Source organism: Grampus griseus (genome assembly GCF_964374135.1).
Source record: "Grampus griseus genome assembly, chromosome: 14".
Lineage (NCBI taxonomy): Eukaryota > Metazoa > Chordata > Mammalia > Artiodactyla > Delphinidae > Grampus > Grampus griseus.
In genome coordinates, this window is record NC_139008.1 from 44,304,106 (window position 1) to 44,324,984 (window position 20,879).

The 20,879-nt window shown below is 48.6% G+C and overlaps 2 protein-coding genes across 2 annotated transcripts; one reads left to right on the forward strand and one right to left on the reverse strand.

Moving 5' to 3' along the window:
• Positions 1-2,760: 2,760 nt before the first annotated feature.
• CST8 (cystatin 8) lies at positions 2,761-14,538 on the forward strand (the record flags this gene model as incomplete). Its single annotated transcript, XM_082670637.1, has 3 exons — positions 2,761-2,988; positions 12,612-12,725; positions 14,455-14,538. The coding sequence occupies 3 exons, from the start codon at positions 2,761-2,763 to the stop codon at positions 14,536-14,538; spliced, it is 426 nt and encodes a 141-aa protein (XP_082526763.1).
• Positions 14,539-18,105: 3,567 nt separating this feature from the next.
• Positions 18,106-20,659, reverse strand: LOC309832985 (cystatin-9-like). The gene is made up of 3 exons (XM_082671064.1): positions 20,383-20,659; positions 19,069-19,179; positions 18,106-18,312 (listed from the first exon to the last, which is right to left on the reverse strand). The coding sequence occupies exons 1-3, from the start codon at positions 20,626-20,628 to the stop codon at positions 18,220-18,222; spliced, it is 450 nt and encodes a 149-aa protein (XP_082527190.1). The 5' UTR covers positions 20,629-20,659; the 3' UTR covers positions 18,106-18,219.
• Between the last annotated feature and the right edge of the window lie 220 nt (positions 20,660-20,879).

Sequence of the window (20,879 nt, forward strand, 5' to 3'; positions counted from 1 at the left end):
AGCGGGGCCGTGCCCAGAGGGCCCAGAGGCTGTCTCCCCTCCGTACTCCGTCAGTCAGTGGAGGCCTGAGGACCAGCCCAGGACTCAGCCCCGTGGGTCCACAGCCATCGCAGCGTCAGCAGCCTGCTCCGCCCTTGAAGTTTTCCCGGACCAGCTGGGTGGACCCCAGCCTACTCCCAGGGAGAGATGTGGGCTGTCTCTACTTCTGTTGAGAGAGGCCTCAGCCCAGGCCACAGTTTTCAAACGATTCATGGGGCCAAGAGGGGAAATGGACTCGCTTCTGGACATATTATATGCTCATATCTTTGGCTCCCTTTGAGCCGAGACAAGTGAGGAAATTGTCTTTTTCTTTCGGATCTTAAAAGCAGCCGCATAGCACAGGGAGATCAGCTCGGTGCTTTGTGACCACATAGAGGGGTGGGATAGGGAGGGTGGGAGGGAGGGAGACACAAGAGGGAAGAGATATGGGGACACATGTATATGTATAACTGATTCACTTTGTTATAAAGCAGAAACTAACACACCATTGTAAAGCAATTATACTCCAATAAAGATGTTAAAAAAATTAAAATTAAAAAAAAAGAGCTTTTCCCATAAAAGGGAACTTAACCCTTTGCCAAATATCTTCCAAATAACATATCGTGTTCCCATTTACCTGTCGACTTTGGGGGACGAGAGCATGTGTGAGTGTGTGCTGTACAAAGTGTGTGGCCAGATCGATGCTTCTTCTCCATCTGGCTTCTGTGTTTTCTACAAGCTCAGAAATGGCTCCTGACTTCCAGCCCAGGACTCTGTCTCACATTTGACCCTCCAGCCGGTGACTCTCAGGTCTCACAGGCCCCGTCTGGAGTTTACTTACGGATCTCAGGTAGGAGCCTCCTTGGGCTGATGTGTATTTTTAATATCCTGGAAAGAAAAGTAGTGATTTCCCAACTTCTGAGTTCTTGGGACTCCCCTCTCTGTGGCTGAGCCAGGCCCCAAAAGCAGAGTGGGATGGAGTCCCGACCGTCCGGGCAGCCTGCCCGGGACAAGGCTGGAGATGGGGAGGAATGGCTGGCGGGCCAAGGGGGATCTGCCCTCTGTTCATCCCACAGAGGCTCATCACGCCTGAGTCTGCTGCCAGCCTTCGGCTTCGTGTCCTCGGCACCACCCCTGGCCTCCCGACCTGAGGGCCTCTGGCCCCAGGTCCCCTGAGCCTGGCTCTCTGGTGTCTCTAAGATGCCAAAGAGGGGCCACATGACAAGACACTGATGGAAAGAGCCCTGGAGGTGACTTCACTTCCAGCTGCCCATCCAAAGCACAGAAATTTAGAAAGTCAGGAGCCAAGGGACAGGAGCTGGGACTCAGCACTTGGGGCAGATGCTGGGGGCTCCTGGTGAGCCTGTGGGCTTCTGAGGGCAGAGGGTCCCCTGACAGAGGGGCTGGTCACCTGGGCAGCATCAGTTGGGCAGGGCTTACGTCACAAAGGGGCCAGAGGTGACCACTGGCAGGGAGGACAGCTGAGGGCAGACATACCCTAACGCCAGCAGACACCCTGAGCAGGCACATGGCTGTGAACTGAGCGTGCCAGAGACAAGCGGGCCGCAGGCAGGAGCCACCGAGCTCGGGTCCTGAGGAAGGAGAGAGACCGCCTGCGGCCGGCGGCCAGCTCAGGGCTCGGCCGCAGCATCGTGGAAAGGAGCTTGGTGCTCAGGTGGGTCCCAGGTTTAGCCGTGCTGGATGGGAGACGGCCCAGGGCAACCGTCCCGTGTGTCTGGGCAACTGCTCCAGAGGCCACGGAGCGGGTCTGAACCGCTCCAATCCCATGCGTGTCACATCAATGCTGCCATCGCACGGAGGCCGGGCAGGAGCGGGTAGGTTACCACGGGCCAGGCCGGCGGGCGGAGGGGACCCGGTGTCCTCACGCATCAGCCTCCCCACAGGCCCGTCTCTGGGAGGCACACGGGAAGGTCTCCTCTCGCGGCTTGGGTTTGGTTGGCGATTCCTGGCAGAGGGCATGTGGGTCAGAGCGGTGTCCTGGGTGGGCAACCGAGCGAAGACCCCAGGAGTGTTCAGTGCTGGGTGTCTGTATCTAGAGCCTGACGGACACCAGGCATCTCTTGGTTTGGCCATCACGTCCTCTGTTCAGCTTGGACACTCTGTCCCCACTTCTCTGCGGCGAACACAACCCACCGACCCTGCTTTGTCTCGAGGGGCCGCTCCTTGTCTGCACCTGACACATTAACCACTGCCTCTGCCCTGTGAGCCAAATCCTGGTGACCTTCTGTGGCAGAAGGGGTTCCTCTAAAGCAACTGCACTTTACAAGCCGTGATCCCTCCTACGCGGGGGTGAGACTGAGGCAGGGCAGCCCTGGTCTGAAGCAGACACGCAGCCCCGTGGCCGTTTCCTCCTGTGTAAAGGGTTTCGCAGCCCCACGGGGCTCTGATGATGAAAGGCCACCCAGCACGTGCAGTGCCTACCACAGGGCCCAACCCAGCCAGCAGGGACAGGTGTGTGTGTGTGTACACGTGTGTGTGCATCCCTCCCACACGTGAGTGCACAGAGGTGTGTGTCCTTCCAGAAAGGAAGCATCCAAGATGGGAAAATGGACTGAATTGCACATTTCGCAGGCAGCCTCTTTTTTAGGCAGGCGATGTTAACCGCTGTTCTCCCCTCTCCGCCTGCAGCAGAGCTAGGAGGGGCCGGGTGCAGAGGCAGCAGGGCCCGGCCAGCCTTGCGAGGACAGGAGGGGCTCGGCCGCGCCCCTGGGCTGAGGTACCATGGCCAGGCTCCGCCCCGGCCTGCTGCTCCTGATGGCCACGGTGGCCCTCGCGTCCAGAGGTGTCCAGGCCTGGGGTTCATCGAAGGTGGTGAGGAAATTCCAAGACGTCTCCGAATCCTACGTATACGTGGAGCAGGCACTGTGGTTCGCCATGAAGGAGTACAACGAGGCCAGCAAGGACGAGTACACCTTCAAGGTGTTGCAGATTCTGAAGTCCCAGGAGCAGGTTGGTGGCTTTCACTCCCCGTTCTCTGTCCCCACACTCACATTTGTGGCAGGGCTGTCGTCCGTGGAGAGCGGCTGAGAGACACCTGAGCCAAAATTTATGAACTTTATTTTAGGGGTTTTTGGAAGAAAGTTAATGAAACTTCCTCCTTTATCATTCTGGGGTAAAACATAATATATCCATTCAAATAACTTAAACTTAGTTATAGTCACATCAGAAAACACAGGTAAGAGTCCAGAAGGGCTCCTGAAGGGGTCAAGTTTGGGACAGTTTGAGCTGATATCATCAACCTAAGCAGCTACATTTAACAAGTGAACAAACTCCACATCCAGCTTTCACTGTAAAAAGGAACCAGGGCAGAAGGGAAGGCTCTTTTTTTACAGAAAAATGCCTACTTAGAGATGTGAAAGAATATGAAACTAGAAAATCGCCTTTTGCAACCACCATGGTGATAAGTAACTCAGGCCGAAGATCAGCAATGAATCCTCCACCTGGTGTGGGGGGAGGGGGGAGGGGAGGAGGAGGGAGGGGGTGGACCGCTATAGGGGTTGCTTGTTGATTAATTACAACCAGGACACATGGGACAAATTGACACCGTGTACCTCTGTTGTGACATCACTGCAAGGACACAGCGTTGCCTATATACGGTGTTCCTGCTCCAAAGGCCTGAGGGTGATCTCGAGGGACAATTAGACGAGTCCGTATTATGCGGCATTCTCTAAGACCGGTTAAAAATATCAGTGCTGGGCTTCCCTGGTGGTGGCACAGTGGTTGAGAGTCCGCCTGCCGATGCAGGGGACACGGGTTCGTGCCCCGGTCTGGGAGGATCCCACATGCCGCGGAGCGGCTGGGCCCGTGAGCCATGGCCGCTGAGCCTGTGTGTCCAGAGCCTGTGCTCCGCAACGGGAGAGGCCACAACAGTGAGAGGCCCGCGTACCGGAAAAAAAAAAAAAAAAAAAAAATCAGTGCTGTGAAAGATGGGGAAGAAGAAGGAAATGGTTCTCATTAAAGGAGGCTTAAGAAACATGACGTTAAATGCGAGATGTGATCCTGTATTGTCTCTTGGATTTAAAATTATACTGTGAAGGATGTTCTTAGGGCAGTTGGAGGGTTTTGAACATGGACCATGTCTAAGATGAGGGCATTGAACCAGCGCTGTGTTTCCTGAGAAAGAGAGTTGCCCTGAGGTTTATGCAGGAGCCCGAGATGGGAGGTGGAGGGGTGAGCAATGAGAGGGGTCGACAGAGGGTGAGGGGGCCCCACTGGGCCCGGGTTACATGTGACGCCGGCCTAACCTACACCTCTGCCCCTCTTCCTCCTCCACTCGCCCCATCTGCCCTCTAACCTGCGCTGCCCACCCTCCAGCCTCCGTCAACCTGCCTCCGTTTCCTGTTTTCTTATGTGGGCAGAAGTTTCACTCAGCGTCTGGATCCCCTAAGAGGCCGGGACCCCTGGCTCCTGGCCGCCTGCACAGGCTGAGGGCCCCGGGCTCCTGCTGGTTCTCCGTGTGGCCCCAGTTGTGTGGTTTGTGTTTTCAGGCAACGACACCTGGTCCAGGATGTGCGTCCCCAGTGGGTGGCTGAAGTAAGACCTCATGGATGTCAATGCCCCAGGGGGCTCAGATGTGGTACCTGTTCTTAGTGAAGTTCTCGTCTTTCCCAGGATGAGTCCACTTTCTTGGATGTTTTCATCTGTGCTCTCCATTTACAGAAATAGGTATAGATGGTTCTGCTTTAAAGGCAGGTATTTAATAATAAAATAAACCAAAGACCCACATAGCTCAAGACTAACGAATCATTTCATAGTGTTTGCTACTTCTTTTCATGAATGTACATTTTGTGTGTGTGTGGTTTTCTTTTTTTGTTTTTATTTTAACCAAATAGCACCAATTATTAAAAAGGGCATTATTTCTACACTATACCACAGTGTCACCCCTGCCAAGCATGAGGTAGTTCTGCAGATGTAGGACTCTTTTCTATTCTATTTTTTTTTTAATTTTTGAATTTTATTTTATTTATTATTTTATACAGCAGGTTCTTATTAGTCATTAATTTTATACACATCAGTGTATACATGTCAATCCCAATCTCCCAATTCATCACACCACCAGTCCCACCCCCCTGCCGCTTTCCCCCCTTGGTGTCCATATGTTTGTTCTCTACATCTGTGTCTCAATTTCTTCCCTGCAAACCAGTTCATCTGTACCATTTTTCTAGGTTCCACATATATGTGTTAGTATACAATATTTGTTTTTCTCTTTCTGACTTACTTCACTCTGTATGACAGTCTCTAGATCCATCCACATCTCTACCCAATTTCGTTCCTTTTTATGGCCGAGTAATATTCCATTGTGTATATGTACCACATCTTCTTTATCCATTCATCTGTCAGTGGGCATTTAGGTTGCTTCCATGACCTGGATATTGTAAATACTGCTGCAATGAACATTGGGGTGCATGTGTCTGTTTTTTTGTTTTTTTGTTTTTGTGGTACGGGGGCCTCTCACTGCTGTGGCCTCTCCCATTGCAGAGCACAGGCTCCGGACGCGCAGGCTCAGCGGCCATGGCTCACAGGCCCAGCCACTCCATGGCATGTGGGATCTTCCCAGACCAGGGCATGAACCTGTGTCCCCTGCATCAGCAGGCGGACTCTCAACCACTGTGCCACCAGGGAAGCCCAACATGTGTGTTTTTGAATTATGGTTTTCTCTGGGTATATGCCCAGAAGTGGGATTGCTGGGTCATAGGGTAATTCTATTTTTAGTTTTTTAAGGAACCTCCATACTGTTCTCCATAGTGACTGTATCAATTTACATTCCCACCAATGGTGCAAGAAGGTTCCCTTTTCTCCACACCTTCTCCAGCGTTTGTTATTTGTGGATTTTCTGATGATGCCCATTCTAACTGGTGTGAGGTGATAACCTCATTGTAGTTTTGATTTGCAATTCTCTAATAATTAGTGATGTTGAACAGCTTTTCATGTGCATCTTGACCATCTGTATGTCTTCTTTGGAGAAATGTCTATTTAGGCTTTCTGCCCATTTTTGGATTGGGTTGTTTTGTTAATATTGAGCTGCATGAGCTGTTTATATATTTTGGAGATTAATCCTTTGTCTATTGATTCGTTTGCAAATATTTTTTCCCATTCTGAGGACTGTCTTTTCGTCTTGCTTATGGTTTCCTTTGCTGTGCAAAAGATTTTAAGTTTCATTAGGTCCCATTTGTTTATTTTTGTTTTTATTTCCGTTACTCTAGGAGGTGGATCAAAAAAGATCTTGCCGTGATTTATGTCAAAGAGTGTTCTTCCTATGTCTTCTTCTAAGAATTTTATAGTGTCCAGTCTTACATTTAGGTCTCTAATCCATTTTGAGTTTATTTTTGTGTATGGTGTTAGGGAGTGTTCTAATTTCATTTCTTACATGTAGCTGTCCAGTTTTCCCAGCACCACTTATTGAAGAGGCTGTCCTTTCTCCATTGTATATCCTTGCCTCCTTTGTCATAGATTAGTCGACCATAGGTGTGTGGCTTTATCTCTGGGCTTTCTATCTTGTTCCATTGATCTATATTTCTGTTTTAGTGCCAGTACCATATTGTCTTGATTACTGCAGCTTTGTAGTATAGTCTGAAGTCAGGGAGTCTGATTCCTCCAGCTCCGTTTTTTTCCCTCAAGACTGCTTTTGTTATTCGGGATCTTTTGTGTCTCCATACAAATTTTAAGACTTTTTGTTCAGTTCTGTAAAAGAATGCCATTGGTAATTTGATAGGGATGGCATTGAATCTGTAGACTGCTTTGGGTAGTATAGTCATTTTCACAATATTGATTCTTCCAATCCAAGAACATGGTATATCTCTCCATCTGTTGGTATCATCTTTAATTTCTTTCATCAGTGTCTTATAGTTTTCTGCATACAGGCCTTTTGTCTCCCTAGGTAGGTTTATTCCTAGATATTTTATTCTTTTTGTTGCAATGGTAAATGGGAGTGTTTCCTTAATTTCTCTTTCAGATTTTTCATCATTAGTGTATAGGAATGCAAGAGATTTCTGTGCATTAATTTTGTATCCTGCAACTTTACCAAATTCATTGATTAGCTCTAGCAGTTTTCTGGTGGCATCTTTAGGATTCTCTATGTATAGTATCGTGTCATCTGCAAACAGTGACAGTTTTACTTCTTCTTTTCCAAATTGTATTCCTTTTATTTCTTTTTCTTCTCTGATTGCCATGGCTAGGACTTCCAAGCCTATGTTGAATAATAGTGGTGAGAGTGGACATCCTTCTCTTGTTCCTGATCTTAGATGAAATGCTTTCAGTTTTTCACCATTGAGGATGATGTTTGCTGTGGGTTTGTCATATATGGCCTTTATTATGTTGAGGTAGGTTCCCTCTATGCCTACTTTCTGGAGAGTTTTTATCACAAATGGATGTTGAATTTTGTCAAAAGCTTTTTCTACATCTATTGAGATGATCAAATCATTTTTATTCTTCAATTTGTTAATATGGTGTATCGCATTGATTGATTTGTGTATATTGAAGAATCCTCGCATCCCTGGGATAAATCCCACTTGATCATGGTGTTTGATCCTTTTAATGTGTTGTTGGATTCTGTTTGCTAGTATTTTGTTGAGGATTTTTGCATCTATATTCATCAGTGATATTGGTCTGTAATTTTCTTTTTTTTGTAGTATCTTTGTCTGGTTTTGGTATCAGGGTGATGGTGGCCTCATAGAATGAGTTTGGAAGTGTTCCTTCTTGTGCAATTTTTTAGAAGAGTTTGAGAAGGATGGGTGTTAGCTCTTCTCTAAATGTTTGATAGAATTCACTTGTGAAGCCACCTGGTCCTGGGCTTTTGTTTGTTGGAAGATTTTTAATCACAGTTTCAATTTCATTACTTGTGATTTGCCTGTTCATATTTTCTATTTCTTGCTGGTTCAGTCTTGGAAGGTTATACCTTTCTAGGAATTTGTCCATTTCTTCCAGGCTGTCCATTTTATTGGCATAGAGTTGCTTGTAGTAGTCTCTTAGGATCCTTTGTATTTCTGCAGTGTCTGTTGTAACTTCTCCTTTTTCATTTCTAATTTTATTGATTTGAGTCTTCTCCCTCTTTTTCTTGATGAGTCTGGCTAATGGTTTATCAATTTTGTCTGTCTTCTCAAGAAAGCTTTTAGTTTTATTGATATTTGTTATTATTTTCTTTGTTTGTATTTCATTTATTTCTGCTCTGATCTTTATGATTTCTTTCCTTCTGCTAACTTTGGGTTTTGTTTGTTCTTCTTTCTCTAGTTTCTTTAGGTGTAAGGTTAGATTGTTTATTTGAGATTTTTCTTGTTTCTTGAGGTAGGCTTGTATTGCTATAAACTTCCCTCTTAGAACTGCTTTTGCTGCATCCCATAGGTTTTGGTTCATCGTGTTTTCATTGTCATATGTCTCTAGGTATTTTTTGATTTCTTCAGTGATCTCTTGGTTATTTAGTAACGTCTTGTTTAGCCTCCATGTGTTTTGTTTTTTCCTTTGATTTCTAATCTAATAGCATTTTGGTCAGAAAAGATGCTTGATATTATTTCAGTTTTTTAAATTTACTGAGGCTTGATTTGTGACCCAAGATGTGATCTTTCCTGGAGAATGTTTTGTGCACACTTGAGAAGAAAGTGTAATCTGTTTTTTATTGGATGGAATGTCCTATAAATATCAATCAAATCTACCTGGTCTATTGTGTCATTTAAAGCTTGTGTTTCCTTAGTAATTTTCTGTTTGGATGATCTGTCCATTGGTGTAAATGAGGTGCTAAAGTCCCCCACTGTTACTGTGTTACTGTCGCTTTCCCTTTTTATAGCTGTTAGCAGTTGCCTTATGTATTGAGGTGCTCCTATGTTGGGTGCATATATATGTATAATTGTTTTATCTTCTTCTTGGATTGATCCCTTGATCATTAGGTAGTATCTTTCCTTGTCTCCTTTAACATTCTTTATTTAAAAGTCTATTTTACCTGATATGAGTATTGCTACTCCAGCTTTCTTTTGATTTCCATTTGCAAGGAATATCTTTTTCTATCCCCTCACTTTCAGTCTGTATGTGTCCCTAGGTCTGAAGTGGGTCTCTTGTAGACAGCAAATATATGGGTATTGTTTTTGTATCCATTCAGCAAGCCTGTGTCTTTTGGTTGGAGCATTTAATCCATTCACATTTAAGGTAATTACTGATATGTATGTTCCTATTACCATTTTCTTAATTGTTTTGGGTTTGTTTTTGTAGGTCATTTTCTTCTCTTGTGTTTCCCACTTAGAGAAGTTCCTTTAGCATTTCTTGTAGAGCTGGTTTGGTGGTGCTGAATTCTCTTATCTTTTGCTTGTCTGTAAAGCTTTTGATTTCTCCATCAAACCTGAATGAGATCCTTGCCAGGTAGAGTAATCTTGGTTGTAGGTTCTTCCCTTTCATCACTTTAAGTATATCATACCACCCTCTTCTGGCTTGTAGAATTTCTGCTGAGAAATCAGCTGTTAAGCTTATGGGAATTCCCTTGTATGTTATTTGTCATTTTTCCCTTGCTGCTTTCAATAATTTTTCTTTAATTTTTGCCAGTTTGATTACTATGTATCTCAGTGTGTTTCTCCTTGGGTTTATCCTGTACAGGACTCTCTGCACTTCCTGGACTTGGGTAGCTCTTTCCTTTCCCATGTTAGGGAAGTTTTCAACTATAATCTCTTCAAATATTTTCTCAGGTCATTTCTCTCTCTCTTCTCCTTCTGGGACCCCTATAATGTGAATGTTGTTGTGTTTAATGTTGTCCCAGAGGTCTCTTAGCCTGTCTTCATTTCTTTTCATTCTTTTTTCTTTATTCTGTTCTGCAGCAGTGAATTCCACCATTCTGTCTTCCAGGTCACTTATTCATTCTTCTGCCTCTGTTATTCTGCTATTGATTCCTTCTAGTGTATTTTTCATTTCAGTTATTGTATTGTTCATCTCCATCTGTTTGTTCTTCAATTCTTCTAGGTCTTTGTTAAGCATTTCTTGCATCTTCTCAATCTTTGCCTCCATTATTTTTCTGAGGTCCTGGATCATCTTCACTATCATTATTCTGAATTCTTTTTCTGGAAGGTTGCCTATCTCCACTTCATTTAGTTGTTTTTCTGGGATTTTATCTTGTTCCTTCATCTGGTACATAGCTCTCTGCCTTTTCATCTTGTCTATCTTTCTGTGAATGTGGTTTTTGTTCCACAGGCTGCAGGACTGTAGTTCTTGCTTCTGCTGTCTTCCCTCTGGTGGATGAGGCTATCTAAGAGGCTTGTGCAAGTTTCCTGATGGGAGGGAGTGGTCAGGAATGTACATTTTATTTCTTAGTTGACTGTCAGCTCAAATGCAGGTAAGGTTGCAAAAGAATCAGGTAGAAACAGGTTCCAAAAGAGGTTAGAACAGAAGTGTTTAAAATCCTTGGCATTCCAGCTACAAGCTGCTGGAAAACATATTGAAGAAAGGGGGTAAGGAAGAATGCACCACCCCCCAAACAAAAGTAACTCCTAATGAAAGCACACAGAAAAATGCTGGGTGAAAATTCGGATAAAAATAACATATGCCCATGTGCTATAGAAAGAAAACTGCTCTATTCCATTGGATGATTTAAGTTAAAAGTGCAAAGATCTTTATCAGCAGTGGCCACTAACAACCTGAAGTCAAATCTGGCCCACTTCTCATATTTGTACATCCTGTGAGCTACAAATGATTACAAGAAACAAAAGAAGGAGACTATTTTGTGACATATGAAAATTACTTTACATTGAAACTTCAGTGTCCATAAACACAATTTTGTTAAGACACAGCCACACACACTTTTTGAGGGTCCTCTGGGCTGTATTTGTGCTGCAAAGCCTGGAATATTTCCTCTCTGGCCCTTGAAGAAAAAGCATGTGGCCGCCTGCTCCAGTTCATAGCTGGCTGGGGTTCTGCTGCCGATTTCACACACGGTGAAGACTGGTAGGAAAGACCGCCAATGGCAGCCTGGAGCCATGTTTACTTTGTGCTAGATCCAGTGGCTTTCTGCATGCGCACTCAGGTTTTCAAGTTCACATAGGAGGAAACAGGCACAGAGAGGTTTAGTAACTTGCCCAGGGTCACACAGCTACTAAGTAGAAGAGCCAAGATTTAAACCCAGGCTGCCTGCTCTTAATCCACACATGCTACTGCCTCTGAGTGATGCTGGATGGGATGAAGGTGATGGGACATTGCAGCCAGCCAGGAGGGGACGGTGTCACAGGAGGCTAGGAGAGTCAGAGAGGCCTGGCCATGAAAGGAGGGAGGGGCTGCCTCTGAAGCTGGATCCCCATCTGCCTCCCTTTCCTGGGCAATTGGGGATCAAGACGGGGCTGGTGGTCGGTCAGTGGTTGTTGAGTGTGATTTGGGAAAATCTGTTTTCTTGATAATTTTTACTTGGAAATATAACTCAAAGCTAAAGCACTCCTTCTCAACTGAGCATGGATTTTGCTCCACAGGGCATTTTGGGCAATGCCCAGAGATGTTTCTGGTCATCACAACTGAAGGGGCTGCTACTGAGGTTGGGGGGGTGGAGGCCAGGGATGTGGGTCACCACCCTCTGGGCACAGCATGGCTCCCCATGGCCAAGAAGGACCCAGCTCCAAATGCCAACAGCGCTGAGGCAGAGAAACTTAATATACAGTCATGAAAAATGTGCTAGGGGTACATTTGGAAGTAGTTGAAGTAAAAAGTGAAAGTGACCACTGATTTCTTGCATCCCCCATGGACTCGTCAATCCTGGGGGCACCCCACAAGTGTCCTTTCAGACACTTAGATGCATAACTGAAAAATTTTAAGTATACTTTATATTCATGAAACTGTACTTAGAATTCTGCCTACATCCATTTTGTTTAATGCCCAGGTGACTTTTCTAGAACTTCCAAAATGTTTACTGCATTTTCCAAATTATCTCTTATTTTTCTGTGCTCAGTTATGGTGTTTAACTAACTTGGTCATTCTCATTCACATGTTGATTCCCTGACGTCTTGTAAACTTTGTTTTCCTGTTCGTTCTTTAATCGTGAGAGTGGACATTTGCCATTGTTCATCTGCATTTCCCTGTGAGACCCTTCTTGAGTACAGCGCTGACTGGAGCTCTGCATGGGGAGGGGAGGGGAGGGGAGATGCCCAGAAAGTCAGGGATTTGGGAGGGTATATGACGTGGAATAAGGCAAGGATGACTAAAAATACCAAAACTTTAAAGGGAATCGATACACTCTCAGTGGATTTCGATGAAAATGCTGTTTATTTCTAGAGCTCCAATGAGCAAACCATTAGTTTTCCCAGGAAAAATGGTCTTTAGGGAATAGTTTACTTACTTTATTTTGGTGACAGTTGTCATTACTTTAAAATTAAATACCATAATGAGAGTGACTGAGAAACACACACACACAGAGAGAGAGAGAGAGAGAGAGCAAGGTAAGAACCACCTCCACGTTACCCCAAAACTCTGGCCAAAAAAAAAAAAAAAAAAAACTGTAGGAGGGAAGGAGGTGAGAAGACATCTTTTGCCCTAAGCAGTCAATGACATGTTTGTTTATCAGAAATGACAATTGATACCACATATTCTTTTATGATCTCTAACTTTAAATTACTCATGGACAGGTCACAGATAGTTTGGATTACCTTCTTGAAGTCAAAATTGCCCGGACAATGTGCAAGAAAGCTTCAGGGGGAAATGAAAACTGCTTAGTACAACGGGATCCCAAAATGCAGAAGGTAGGTGCTAAGATAGAGTTCCACAGCCTTGGATCGTCTTGTTCAAAATCACCTGTTACCCTCCAAGGATTCCTCCCAGTCTCTGCCCTTGCATGGATCATGGAACTCCTAGAGATTCCCCATTTCTGACCTCCTATAGATTCGAGCTTATCTGTTTTCTTTATTTATTGAGACTTAGAAAGGAAGAAAGGGTAACTACCTGAGCTCCGTGGAAAATAAATTTTAAAACCTGATACTGTTTTAAATAGTAAAAGGCCCTATTCACTTAAGGTAGAAAGTTTAGAAATTTTCCAAAGTATTAAGTAGCTTAAAATCAACTACAGAAGAAAAAAACAATCAACTAAAAATACCTTTATGGAAAGTTTACTGCTGTCAACTTAGTTTTATACATCCTAGTTTCTTCTATATTTTACATTTGTATTTTTGTGTAGTGGGGATCACACTGTACACTGTTCCACAATTTAGATTTTTATTTAATAATAAAATCTAAGGATTTCCAAAACCGTAAAATTATTTGAGGGCATTATGTAATGAAACTATTTGACTTCGTTTAATGGTGTTTCCACATATTATTTAGTCACCCCCTGAGAATTTATTATTTAAGTTTTTCTAATTTTTAGCTATTATGAACAGTGCCATAATGAATATTCTTCTTTATTTCTGTTTGTGTGTATATCTGATTGTTGTTGCCTTGTGGGCAGAGTTCCAAGAAGTTGAATTCCTTGTCCAATATTTTTTCACCTCTTAAAGATTTTTAATATGTTAATACAGGCTAAAGTATCCTCTATGGTTGATTTTAATAATTGGGTTTTCAATCCCTTTATTTTGCGATTGTTTCCTGTTACCCTGGCGATCACAAGTTAAGCAATTAGTTAACCCTCTGGTAAGCGTACTGCCTGCCCTCCCTGCCCTCCCTGCCATTGCCAGGAACCAGCTCCACCCATCCTGATGCCCCTCCAGCCTGGACACCCCGCTGACCTGGCCTCAGTTCCTCCATGGTCTGTCTGGGTTACTGGTCACTTGGTCCTATTTCCCCCTCAACTTGACCCCTCAGTCTGTGTATCTTATGCAACTTCACTTCTGCTGGGTGTTGCCATAAAGAGCTATTTGTACTTTATATTTTTCTTCTAACTGAATAAAGATTTTAGGTGAGAGGAGGGACACAGTGACCTCATCCACCCCAGGAGCCTGGAGCCCCGCTCCCTCTGCAGGCCCTGTGTCTCCTCCCAGCTCCCCAGCTGCAAGCTTTCCCTGGTGGAATCTGGCCAGACTCTGACACCGCTTTCCAAGGCATGCAGGACCCTGGCTATTCTTGTGGTGCTGTATACCCTGGGAAGGACCCACTGGGCCCTCCACGCCGCGTGGGGTCTCCATGGGCCGCAGGAAGTTGGCGTGTCTGGAGAAGGGCCAGAGCTGGACACTAGGGTTTCTTGAGGATAATTGGTCCTGGGCTCCAACTCTTGCCCACATGGAGCAAACGAAGCCACAACCGTGATGGCTTCAGCTCTCAGGGAGGTGAACCGATGGGGGTCCATCCCAGTCATGAGGCTGGCTGCTCTGCCATTGGGCGAACAGCTTGGGGATCTGTAGAGGCGTGGCTGGCTCAGGCGGCCTTTTGTCCCTCTTGAAGCCAAATCCTGGTACCTGGAAATAGGAACTTCTGGGGCTTTTTGACTTTTGCTTTTTGCAATTGTTCTTACAAGCTGGTTATTGTTTTTGTCTCTTTTAGATGTTTCATTGCACCTTTATTGTGGCATCCAAACCCTGGAACTTTGAACTCAATATGCTGAAGAAAGAATGTCAGCCTGTCTAATGGTCTTCTAGCACATTCTGCCGCTCTCGTGAGCATTTAAAGAAGCAAAGACACTCCCAAAACATTTAAATAACACATCTGACCTATCGACTTCATTTTGTAGCCTTCTTGCTTTTTTGTGCATTCTTCAGGCGTGGAGCCTGAGAATGTGGTTCCGGGCTGTGTAGTGTCTTCTGCTCGGTCAACTCATTTACCAGCAGGAGCAGTCTGCTCCCAATGAATGGAAGAGAACACGAACCTGTTTCCGTATTTCACCAAACTCGGCACAAGTTACTTTTCGCTGACAGCTCTTTGTGTGGAACTAATAGGAAGACCCACCCCTCCACCGCTTCAGGCTGGTAGGTAGTTTCTGCAAGGCTCTGAAGATGCGTTGAGAATGTCCATCCATGGATTTCCACAGAAATCTCCCTGCCCAGGGCTCTGGAAAACACAGCAAAATGGCTTTAGAAACAGTTTTCATCCCCCGATCCAACCCGGGAGCTAGCGGTATCATTTGGAGATTAGTGTTTTACTTTGGGTTTTGAATTGAGGCAGAAAAATGCAAGAGTGGTGGTACACGGAGAGGAGGCTGCCTTTGTGCACGTGTGTGTGTGTGTGCATGCGTGTGTGCGCTCGCACAGGGTAAGAGGTATAATCCAATGCTGCCTGACTGATCACCCCGCCCTTGGTGCTTAAGCAGCGTATTTATGTCTCCGTGGTGTCTGTGCACCAGGGGTCTGGGGTAGCTTGGCTGATGTCAGCTAGCCCGAGGTCACACTCAGGCTCTGACGGCACTGCCCTCGTCTGAAGGTGAGTTTGGCCCCGGAGAACCCACTCTCCAGGCGGCTTGCCCTCCCGGCTGCTGGCTGGCGTTGGCTGTCGGCAGGTGGTCTCTGCTATCCTCGGTGCGGGCCTCTCCACTTGGCCTCTCTGCGCTGGGTAAGGGAGATCGGTTCCTCTGGACAGAGTGTCCAAGAGACGGGGAGGGAAGCCACAGCGCCCTCGGTGACCCAGCTTCAGATGTGACACACCATCAACTCTTTGTGTTGTTGGTCACCTAGATCAGCTCTGGTTCAGTGTGGGAGGGGAGGCTTAAAGGTGTGATGACCAGGAGATACGGTTCGGCAGAGGCCGTGGAAGAGGCAGGCTCTCGCTGTGTGTGTGTCTGTGTGTGTGTGTATGTCTGTGTGTGTGTGTATGTGTAGGGCTGGGCTGAGATGGTGAAGCGGGTCAACATGACAAGAAGGAAGTACGTTCCAAAACGTAGGTGTGGAAACTACAGCACTGGTGTGCAGGTGAGGGCCAGCCAGCCAGGTAAGTGTCAACAACCACACAGGAGCAGGTCGGAGCCCACCTGGCTGACAGGTGAACCCTCCCTGGGACTCCTCCTCTGGCAGGACTTGCCTGCGGTGAGCATCTGTGAGGGGTGGGCTGGACAGCAGGGTGCCTGACGCTCCTGAGAGGAGCCCTCCGCCAATGCAGGACCTGGGGGAGAAATATCTCAGTTCTTTTTTATAAATTACAGTGTAATTGACCTACAACACTGTGAGTTCCAACTGCACAACAATAGTCCTCTATTGTACAAAGTGATCCCGAAGATAAGTCTAGTTACTATCTGTCCCCCTATTGATACAAAGTTATTACAATGTTATTGACTGCCCCCATGCTGGACCTTCCATCCTGTACCTCATTTATAACTAGACTTTTGTACCTCTTAATCTCCCTCGCCCTTTTCATTCACCCCTCTCCCCCCAGCATAGATCATCAAGAATTTGGGGGGGGGGAAAAAGAGAAAGAGTCACAAATGCACCTTCCAGCAGGCCATGTTGCTTCCCGGGCTGACCACCGCCACGAGGAAACTAGGGTCCAAATCCCACGGCTGTTCTAGCTCCCTGGGAGTCTGGGGACCAGGGCTGGGGGAGGTGCAGACGGGGGGAGCGGGCTGAGGAGTACACAGGGAAGGGACGGCCAGCTGCTGGGCGTGACCCTGCGTCCATAACCAGACAGCCCCGCCCCTTCCTGTCCACCGGAGAGGCCCAGGCAACTGCAAAGTCCTCCCAAAGTCTCCACCTGCTTATTCCTTTGTGTTGAGTCCTTATTTATTGAGCCCCAGGGCTGTGCCTGGACCCTGACACGTGGGAAAGCTGAGGAAAGTGTCCGAATGTGCCCCTGGCAGATGGGAAAGTGGGCACAGAGCAGAACACTTGGAGGCAAGGCATTTGGTCACTGATGCTGCATTTCCTTTCATGGCCCTCTCGATGCCCAGCTGCAAGCCTTGGTGACCCAGAGCCTGTGGCCGACAGGTCAGCAGCTGGGAGGGCAGAGTCCCCACTAGTTTCTTGTTTCAGGAGAGGGGGTGCCTGCCTTAGCTGTGGGCTGCGCTTGGAGCCCAGCAATCCTGCCTCTGCCTCCGGCGAGGTGTTGCCCAGGGATGGACAACAGGGCCAGAAACCCACTTCCCTGATTCTTCAGTGCACAGATTCCAGTGGGAGGAAGGGGCCCAGCACACACCATTCCTGGCAGAGGTGCTCAGGGTCAGGGAGGAGGCTCCTCCCACCAGGACAGGTCCCTCAGTCCACACCTGCGCTCACCAAGCTAAGCAGCGCAGGTGTCCTACCTTCTGGACTAGTGAGGGATAGTGGTGTCGGGACAAACCCAGGCCCTGCAGCTCCCCTCCAGGGGCAGGTGCACTGGCAAAGCCCCACGCGTGTGGGCTGGCAGGCAGCGCACCATCCCTGGCAGAAGCCGGGTTTGACGCCCCTCCCAGGGTCCCTCCACAGCCCCAGGAAAGGGGTGAGCTCATGAAGGGCCGGGCAGCTTCCCCACATTGGGGTGACCTCAGAGGAGACCCTTTCCCAGGAGTTGCTTAAGGAGAATTGTGGCGTCGATTCCTTGGAAACATGATGGGAAGCACAGTGCGTAAAGGATCCTTTAAGCTTCCTTTGGCGGAAACAGCCGGAAGTCAGGAAAGGCCTCAGGGGGAGAAGGAGGAGGGGTGGGGGAGGGTCTTGGAGAGCAACTTGCCTGGTCCAGGCCCAGGTGGCAGGGGGACAAGAGCACAGCAACGCCCACCAACAGCGAGGATGCCCGTGTCTGGGTTCCCCTTGGCCCTGCCGGAGTCACGGGCCTGGGAAGCCAGCCAGGTGTGTGTGGAGGACGCATCCTGAAGAAGTCCTCACACCACACAAAGGGTCCCCTCTCCAGGAGACCCTGCGACACACACTTGAGAGCAGGTTTTGATTCAGGAGGTGATTGCAGGCAGCACAAGGAGAGGAGGCAAGGAGGGAGAAGGTCCACGTGGCTGCTACCAAGAGTCCCAGGGCAGCCATGGGCTTCTGCACAGCCACCTCTGAATGGCCGCCCTGGGGCAGGGATGCTGAGCCTGGAGACACTGCTCAGACGCACCTGTGCTCCTACCTTGTGGCACCTGCGGCTGGCTCATGTGTCCACGGAGGAGAGACCCAGCCCCTGGGCTCAGCCGGCTGCCCTGCTGGCAGGACAGCCTCAGCTGCCCAGCACCCAACCTCTGGAACCAGGTGACACAAAGCTGCTTGCAGTGCTGACGTTTAATGACCAATTCTACAGGAGGAAATGACAGGGAGGAATGTCCACATTGCCCGGATGTGACACCCAGACACCTGCTCATACAGAGGACAGAACCAGAGCTGCTCAGCCACTGAAGGGCCACGGCAGGGTGTGGTCTCATTCAGCGGAGCCCTCCGAGCAGGTGTTGTTCAGGAGTTGAAACTTTGTTCTCCAGGGTTCAGCGTCGATTGTAAAGAAGCAGGTGATGGTCTACGGGACAAAGCACAGGGACAGAGAGTGGCGGGAGGGGCCTTGGGAAGCGTGTGGCTCGAGCTCTAAAGCCAGCATCCCCCCAACCTTGCCTTCCTGGGGTGGGCAGCTGGGGGTGCAGGCTCTGGCCCTCAGTCCTGACTGTTCCCGACCTGGGACTCTCTCCTAACCCCAGAGGCACCTGGGTCATTCTCCCCTCTCCAGCTCTGTGGTCTCCAGGGACCCATCCCCCAGGATGTCCCAGTGTGACCCATGACCCCAGCGTCCCAGCAGGGCCTCTGATCCAACTCGGGTTTGTCCCGGGGCGGGATTCACCCGCCTTATCACCAGGGCAGGGCCTGGGAGGGAGGGCAGTGGGGCTCCTCAGCTTCCACCCCTCGGGCTCTGGGTCAGTGGTAGGGGGACCCGAGAGGGGGCTACTCAGCCCAGGTGATGTTGTTGCCGCCCCCCTCCGCACTTCTCCTGAAGGCAGGGAAGGGAGGTGGGTGAACACCAGGGAGGGCACATTCCCGTCTCTGGCCCAGGTGACCCGGACCCAAGTGGTCAGGAGAAACCTGACCCCAGTGTGACCTGGGGTGCAGCGGCTAGACAGGCCAGGGGCGTACAAGTCACCGGGGCTGGCCTGCCTGGCTGGGTTCCGTCCTGCAAATGCCCCTCCGTGTCCCTTGGAACAACATTGTCATCACTCCCCACGCCCCCTGCCCCGAGGCAGCATCCACAGCCTTGTAACCTGAGGGCTGCTGTCGTGTGTCTTACATTGTTCACGTCTGGACTTGCTTGAAACGGACAGTTGTCAATGTCTTCGTCAAATTTCCCACACCTGGTTCGGCCGAGCTGCAGCTCCGTGGAGAACACGATGCCATTTGCCTGCGTTTGTACAGACCTTGAAGTGGACCCATTCCCTGCACCCCCCCCCCCACACACACATTCACACACACACACACACACGAGAATACAAGCACACAGGCGCACTCACAGGATTGGGACGATGGCTCTATGAAACACCACCCCTCTCACAAAGTGCACTCTGAAGGTTTCTGTCCTCTTCTCCACTCCCTGGTCCTTCAGCCTTACAGTGTCTTCTGGCTCCATCCGGCCTTTATTTCCAACACCCAGAGTCAGTCTTGGACTCCAGGCCAAAGACCATAGACAGAGGCCCAGCTGGAGGGTGCAGGGCAGCAGGACCAGCCAGGACCAGCTCCAGTGTCCACGGAGTTAAGCCCAGCAGCGTGGAGGGCCCTCTGCCTTCCTTCTATCACTCAACCCAGAGGTGCAGAGGGAGTGACGCCCCAGCGCCCCACCACACACAAGCATTCAGACAAAGCACACACACACAACCACACACACGCACACAACCACACACGCGCACACAGCCACACACAGGACCAGAAGTGCCCCTCCTCCGGAGTGTTCTCGGTGTTCGTGTCTGCAGCCCACGTGAAAATCACACCCCTGGTTGCATTCTGCAGAGACTTGCATTGCTAGGGGAACATTTTAGGGTTAAGAATGCCATCTGGGAAGAGTATAAATCACACTCAGTCCACGTAGGTGGGGACCCAGAGGGAGCCCAGAACACGTGGAGTCAGAGGAGAGGCTGTGAGCTCCCAGAGGCTCCTCAGGACCAGCGGGGCCTGTGACTCCCGAGCCGCTCTCCCCCTCCCTCTGTGGGCGTCTCTGTGTATCTCTCTCTCTCTGTTTTTCCTAAACTAACCTATTTTAATGTTATTTCCATGAAATCTTGTCTAAATCTCTCTAATCCAGTATCTTCTGTCTGGCTCTTTATTTTTACTAAATGGTTTCATCCCCTCTTACTCCATATTTGGTCATTCTTCATTAAACAAGGTCAGAAATGATGAAAACTGAAAACACACCTTACATGTGAGTAGACTGACAGTTTAAAAAATTCCCAAGTTATTTTTTTTATAAAAGCTGAAACTAACCAAATAGAGTTTATCCCTCTATATTATGGGTTTCAAATGGTGATAGAGATCCCTTGATGACAACCCCCTCCTGACCCTCATTAGCAGCAGGTGTGGGCCCGTGCAGGAGGGGGGAGGATGTGGTACCTACCGGCTCCTTCCACGACCTCAGGATTCGCACCACCTTGTAGGCATTGCTGTCCTGGCTCCTCTGGTTGAACACATGTACGGCGTACTCCACGGTGGCAGGGAAGTAAAGCTCCAAGGTTGCCTGGTCTTCACCATTCCCTTCCCCTTGGGGCTGCCAGCTGTGAGTCACCACGAGCTGGGGACCTAAGAGAAGCAGGAGCAGGGCCCAGGGCTGAGCCCACCTGCACGTCCACTGCTGACACAGCATGGCTGTGGGTGCCCGGACACCCAGGCTTCGCCCTTCCCTGCGCCGGCTCCCACCCAGCCTCCCTGGGCATTGGGCCAGTTCATCTGCTCCGGGACATACTCCTGGCCCTGGTCCTCCCCTCTGGCATCACACCCTGTCCCTTCCCTCTTGTGACCCTGCCTCCTCCATCCAAAGCTGATAAAATTGCCTCCTGTTGAGGAAAGAGAAGCGAGACCCAGGCAGGGTGGGTGGAGAAGGACCAGCCGTGGAGG

Coding starts and splice junctions, on each gene's coding strand:
- LOC309832985 (XM_082671064.1), bottom strand. CDS start 20,628: ATGCTGTGTCAGCAGTGGACGTGCAGGTGGGCTCAGCCCTGGGCCCTG. Junction 19,180..20,382: donor TGAGGTCGTGGAAGGAGCCG/GTAGGTACCACA, acceptor GTACAAACGCAG/GCAAATGGCATCGTGTTCTC. Junction 18,313..19,068: donor CAAGTCCAGACGTGAACAAT/GTAAGACACACG, acceptor TTTGTCCCGTAG/ACCATCACCTGCTTCTTTAC.